Source organism: Panicum virgatum, chromosome 8N (assembly GCF_016808335.1).
Source record: "Panicum virgatum strain AP13 chromosome 8N, P.virgatum_v5, whole genome shotgun sequence".
Classification (NCBI taxonomy): domain Eukaryota; kingdom Viridiplantae; phylum Streptophyta; class Magnoliopsida; order Poales; family Poaceae; genus Panicum; species Panicum virgatum.
Window position 1 is genome coordinate 4925411 of NC_053152.1, and position 6565 is coordinate 4931975.

A 6565-nucleotide genomic window follows, 5' to 3' on the forward strand; every position below is an offset into this window, starting at 1 on the left:
GGGCTTTTGATTTGATTCAATCCCCTGGTTTTGTGCCTTGTGCAATGGATTTTCGATTTCGTTTTTGGCACACTTGATTGAGAGGAGACCTCGAGTTCTTTGCTATGATTCCCGTGCTCCCAACTCTGACCTAAACTCTCTGGAATCACTGGCGTGTTCGAATTCGAGTTCTTGAGTGTTTGAGAAAACCCCAATCCTTTTTGATCTCCCCCATAATTCTCAGGATTCGTTGATATTTGGGCCGAGATCTCTTGGGGATATGTTCACGGGGTAGGGGCGAAGCAATCCCCCAAGTTTCATCGGTTTTCGTGATCGTTTGCTCGGGATTCACCGTTTGAATCCAATTTCTCGGGGGGTTTCTGAGTGCTACCGGTCAGACCGGTAGGCACGACCGGTCAGACCGGTCCAGCGCACCGGTCAGACCGGTCCAGGCAGATCAGTTCTGCAATCTTTCGGTTTCGCTTCCGATTTGCTTCGTGGTTTCGCTCGCTCGTTCAAGGCCTTTTGTGTTGGTTTAGCTTTTCCATAGCTATTCCAAACTTTGGCCAGAACGCTTGCGGGCTTGGGTGATTTTCGAGATATAAGCCGACGGCTTGAATTTCGGAAGAAATTTTGATCGGCTCCCATTCACCCCCCTCTGGTCGCCGGCTTCGGTCCCACATGATGTCCAGGAACTTCAGGTGGAGGCTGGAGCAGCTCAGGTGGATGAAATCTTGCCGGTGGCCATCTGAAGCACGGAAGGAGCCAACTGACACAATGATTGGTCGAGCCTTCACCCCAACAATGTCATGTTTATCTCCCTGTTCCCCATTCAGCGGGCCCAATTTGTTTTCCGAACCTGCAAACTCCGGCTGCGTCAGTTCAGCCTGTTGCCTGTCTTTTAAACGCAAACTCGTCGACGCATATTTCAGACCCTGCAATTTGTCGTTCTTCCACTCTGAGCTACTGGTTCGACGCCTTCTGCATGTCACGCCTGCCCTCGCTGCAAGGGCGTGTTTCTTTACTATGCGTTTCTTTACTACCCACAATACTCCACAAATATTTTTTTGAACACAAATAGAATTCAATCAAACATGCTACGAGATGTACAGACCTGAGTTGCAATCCCTGCATGGTCAGTGCCAGGTATCCAGAGTGCAGGTCTCCCTTTCATTCGGAAATACCTAACCATTATATCCTGAGTCACTTAAAGAAATGGGGACTCTTTTAGTGAGAAAAGGCGAAACAAAAGAAATGGAAGGAAATAAAAATGAGGCTTATCAGCTTGCATAGTACATGATGCTACAAGAATGTTTTTAGACACAGATTATCTAGGATTCTAAAGTACATCAATGAACTTCAACGAATTGACTGTTACAGTATGTTACATAAAAGTTCACAGCACTTGTAGAGGTTAGCTTTAGACAGACTTCATAAATCGCTAGTGACTAGTATTCACTTTACTATGTAGCATCTGTCACTCATTCATGTGTTCATTGAGAGAAACCAGTTGCCAGAGCAATTGAAAGATAGCATTCTCTTCAAGAAAAAGGTTCAGTCAAAGGAGCATATCGATAATATGCTCATCTTAATTACTCCCTTCATTCAAAATTTGCATGGCTAGTTAGCTGCGGGAACAATAACTGAGGAGGGTATGAATTATGAAATCAAGAGAAAGAAAGAAGGAAATGACCAAGCTAATCCTATTTAATCACTTCGTAAACATGAGAGTGAATAGTTAGGGAGCGCATGCAGGTGAGAGAGGAGATAATAATGAGGGAAACGAAGGTAAAACATCAATAAATTCATATGCAAGCTTTATATCTTGAAAGAAGGTGCAGAGAACTATATGCCATATAATTAGAAATGGAGGGAGTATTTTCCAAAGGCGTGACAAGAATTCAGAAACTAAGTATGATAAAAGAACACAGTAAATGTAAGATAAAATCATGAGAATGTAATGAATGAACAGTCTGTTGATGAGGTGATTGCTGGCTAGTTTTAAGATCAATCGTTAAACCAAATCAGCTTGTAGTTAGTCAACAGAATAAGTACAATAGAATTGGAATTTAATCATCGAACCTCAAGGGTGACGAACATAGCATGGCCCATATGAAGTGATCCGGTAACATTTGGGGATGGCATCGGGATGACAAATGGATCTCCTCCACGGTCAAAATTAGGCTTAAAGAATCCTTGAGATTCCCACCTAATAGATCATAATGTATAAGGAAGTTTGTTGAAGCACAGAAACAAGTATAGAGTATTACATCAGGAACTCATAGTTCATTGAAGCAAGACGAGCAGGCAACGCAAACATCATCATGAAATGTGGAGCATTGTTCAAGTACTATTTGTTGATTAGGACTATCATGTTTTTCAACCCTGCATTCCTGCATGGGTATAAAACAACAACTGTCAACTTCCATGGATTTGTTAATTGTGTGCTGTTCTATTTTCCCTATGTGGGGGATGAATCTCGTGTTTGATTTCCGATTTTTCTAATAAAAATTAGTTTATACTGCCATCAAAATTATATTGAACTATTTTGTTTCGTATCTGGCTAACTGCCATCACTTGACATACTAATAATAGCAGGGCAGCAGAAATAGGTTCAAGCATGCGATGCTCCCATGTCATCTATCAATGTACCAATACACAAATTGTAATTCACAAATATAGAAAAATTAATGCCACTGCACCCAAAGCAAGGAACAACTGACAATGCACTGGCTCGTCAGGACTTCTATGAATTCCATATACCTACTAACTTGCCCGCCGCATCACAGTTCATTGCAACCACAATCAGAAATGGACAGGCCCACTCAATTCGTCTGCGAAAACCACTAGTAAGCAATAAGTACACATTGATCCACTTTCAAAACTGAAGGATAACCGCAACAAATCTGCATAGTAAACTAGTGCAGTAGTGTTGCATCAAAGGCTGCTCTCAATCCTTGAAAATCAGTTGGTGCCCATCAAAACTTTCTTCCTCCCGTATGATTGGCGGATCCAGGGGGTGCAGGGGGAGCTCCAGCCCCCCTACCCCCATACAGCCTATGGAGCCCCCAAAGTCCCCTAACAGTTATCAGCCATGAATGAAGAAGAGGAATAAGAAAAGGAGGAGGAAGAAGAAAAAGAGACGATGGAGAAAGAAGAGGAAATTGAGGCTACTCCCTAAATTCCCATCCTAGATCCGCCACTTGCCAATAGTGTCACCGCGACCTCCTCTGCTCCGGCGAGCATGCTTGCGTTGTGACCTCGAACTCTTCCGAGCTGGCCTGCACCGCAACCGTTACCCCCCCCAGCGGCGGATCCAACGGGGTGCTGGGGGCTCCAGCCCCCCCTAAGAGCCCCTAATTACACGTAAATCACTATAGCAAAAGCCTCAAATCACCATTAAATTTTCACACAAATCAACATCTCCATTGTTTCAGCCCCCCTTGTCTCTCATCCTGCATCCGCCACTGCCGCCCCCCCCCAGTGCAACCTCGACTCCTCCAATGAGCTATAGGCCACAACCGCTCCTCTGGTCCGGATGAATGCAACCTCGACTCCTGAGGCAAGCTAAGCGGTGCCATGGCCACGCACTCTTGACTTGCCTCCCACAAACTTTGGCGGTGCCTTGAACTCCTCCGGCGAGAGAAGCTGTGCCGGTGCCGCAACCTCATCTCCTCCAGCCACTCGGGCGGCCTTGTTGTTGTGATCTTGCCTCCTCCGACAAGCTGCGTGATGCTCGCCACCATTGCCGAGAGAGTAACTCCAAGAGAATCTCTATATCCATCCCAATTGTTAGGAATAGAGATTTTAATAGAAAACTACCCTCCAAGAGTTTTCCTAAATGGACATCTAAATATAGCCATCATATATTCTGGATTTCTGCTCGCCAAAGATAGATAGCGAAAATGGCTCTCTAGAGTTTAAATAAGATATAGAAAAGTTGTTGGAGACTGAAAATGTATGGAAAACGATTTTTATGTAGATGGCTCTCCAAATGATGATTTAGAAAATAAAATTTAGAAAGACTCTCGAAGATGTTTTAAGAAACAAGGAAAATGGATGGTCCTTCTGGACTCACGTGAAAGGATAAGAACGACGAACCTGCTTTCGGTCAAGAAGAGCTGAGCGGGTCAGGCCAAATAGATCAAGAGTTGGCCCATACATGGGTAATTTCACATCAATTAGATTTTTTAGGGACTAATTTTTAGGCACTGTCGGAAGAAGATGAGTTTTTTCCTTCTAATTATTTTTAATCATATCTAAAAAGTAAAAACTAGTAAATATTTAGAACCTTATTTTTTAAGTACTCTTGGAGATGGAGAAGCTCTAGCAACTCTTCCGGCCGGCGGATATCGGTTGCTGCTCCCGATGTAAAGGCCACGCCCCGCTTTTCTGTGCCAAGTAACACCAGTGACCCAGACCAGGACCGGCGCTCCACCATCTCGGCTCCTCTTTTATTCGCAGCCATGTCGGGCGGCGCAAATGGTGCCTCCGCCGGCGCTGCTCACATCGTGATGCTCCCGTGGCTCGCCTTCGGGCACATCACCCCGTTCGCGCAGCTGGCACGCAAACTGGTCTCCGCCGACGGCGGTGGCGTCCGCGTGACGTTCCTGACGGCCGCCGGGAACGTGCCACGCGTCGAGGCCATGCTGGCGCCGTCGGCCGCGGGCGCGGTGGTGGTTGTGCCGCTCCACCTGCCCCACGTCCCGGGGCTGCCCGCGGGGGCCTCCAGCACGGCGGAGCTCTCCGCCGACGGCGCCGAGCTTCTCAAGGTCGCCCTGGACGGCACCCGGCCGCAGGTCGCGGCGCTGCTCGCCGAGCTCCGCCCGGTCGCCGTGCTCATGGACTTCGCCACGCCGTGGGTCCACGACATCGCCGCGCCGCTCGGCCTCAAGGCGCTCCACCTCAGCGTCTTCTCCGCCACTGCGGGCGCTTTTAGCTGCGTCCCCGCGCGCCGCCTCCACGGGCCGCACCCGTCCGCGCACGATCTGCGGTCGGCCCCGGCCGGCTTCCCGGAAGGCTCTTCGCTGGCGACCATCCCGGCGTACCAGGCCGCCGACCTCACCTACTTATTCACCAGCTTCGACGGCAAGCCGTGCGTCTACGACCGTGTACTGGCCAGCATCGAGGCGTGCGATGGCATCGTGATGAAGACATGCGCGGAGATGGAGGGCAGCTACATTGACTACCTCTCCGGCCAGTTCGGCAAGCCTGTGTTCCTCGCCGGGCCCGTCGTGCCGGAGCCACCGCAAGGTGAGCTCGAGGATCAGTGGGAGAACTGGCTCTCCGCGTTTCCCGACAAGGCCGTCGTCCTCGCCTCGTTCGGCAGCGAGACGTTCCTGCCGGTAGCCGCGGCGACGGAGCTTCTCCTCGGCCTCGAGGCCACCGGCCGGCCGTTCCTCGCCGTGTTCAACTTCCCCAGGGGCGCGGACACGGAGGCGGAGCTCCAGGCGCGCGTCCCGCTGGGATTCATGGAGCGCGTCAAAGGGCGAGGCCGCGTGCACGTGGGGTGGGTGCAGCAGCAGCACATCCTGCGCCACCGGAGCGTCGGGTGCTTCTTGAACCACGGCGGGTTCAGCTCCATGGTGGAGGGGCTCGTCGCCGGCTGCCGCCTGGTGCTGCTGCCGATGAAGGGCGACCAGTACCTCAACGCCGCGCTGTTCGCGCGTGACCTGCGCGTCGGCGTGGAGGTGGCGCGCCGTGACGAGGACGGGTGGTTCGGGCGCGGGGACGTGGCCGACGCGGTCGCTGGAGCGATGGCGGATGGAGGGGATGGTGACCTGCGCAAGTGGAGGGAGTTCTTGACGGACGATGCCGTGCAGATGAGGTTCACAGACGAGTTCGTCCGGCAGCTCAAGGAACTCGTAAGGGAGACCTGAGCTGATATTTTCGCTTCCAAGTTCTAAGTATGTTCACTCGTTAGGAGGAGCGTCCGTTGTGTTCAGGCGTGACTTCAGGGACTTGGAAAAATGATAATGGCAGTCTTTGCAAAATTCGGGTTGTGCTTCCCGAATCGAATTGAAGCGTAGCTTTTAGTTCTTTTCTAATCTTGGGTCGCCCGCCCATGATGGGTTAAAACTCTGTTATTTTTATTATTGATCTTGAGCCTATGGCTTTGTTTGTGTTTGATGCTCAGCTGTGTCGGATGGCAGAGGCTGGAACTTTGTTCCCTTATTTCAAAAAAAAAAACTATGTTCACCAAGGCTCTGTTTGTTTTAGCTTCATGTAGCTTCTGCTACTCCAACTAGCTTGAAAAGTTAAAAGCTCCCTCAAACAAACCAGCTTTTCCCACCAGAGCAAACCCAAAAGCTCATTTTTGCCTAGCGTTGAGAAGCTCGGTGAGACGAGCTTCCCGAGCTTATGCTGTTGAGGGTTACGAACCTCTCCACGAAACTTCAATAAAATTACCTGCTTTTCCCACTGGTATATATAACAAAAACTCATGTTCCCCACCTCTCTCATGTGTCCTGCACCGTGGCCCCCTGCCGAGCGCAGCCATCCCCTTCTCCTGCTCCCCTCCGTTGCTGCGCTGAGCGGCGCCCCGCCCTGCTCCGCGCCATTCCAGATCCGCCCCCTACTACGGCTC

At 50.2% G+C, this 6565-nt stretch overlaps 1 protein-coding gene across 1 annotated transcript; it reads left to right on the top strand.

The window, feature by feature from the left end:
* Positions 1–4295: 4295 nt before the first annotated feature.
* Positions 4296–6181, top strand: LOC120686094 (anthocyanidin-3-O-glucoside rhamnosyltransferase-like). Its single transcript, XM_039968251.1, has one exon. The coding sequence runs from the start codon at positions 4446–4448 to the stop codon at positions 5856–5858; it is 1413 nt and encodes a 470-aa protein (XP_039824185.1). The 5' UTR covers positions 4296–4445; the 3' UTR covers positions 5859–6181.
* Positions 6182–6565: the final 384 nt, after the last annotated feature.

Coding starts and splice junctions, on each gene's coding strand:
- LOC120686094 (XM_039968251.1), top strand. CDS start 4,446: ATGTCGGGCGGCGCAAATGGTGCCTCCGCCGGCGCTGCTCACATCGTG.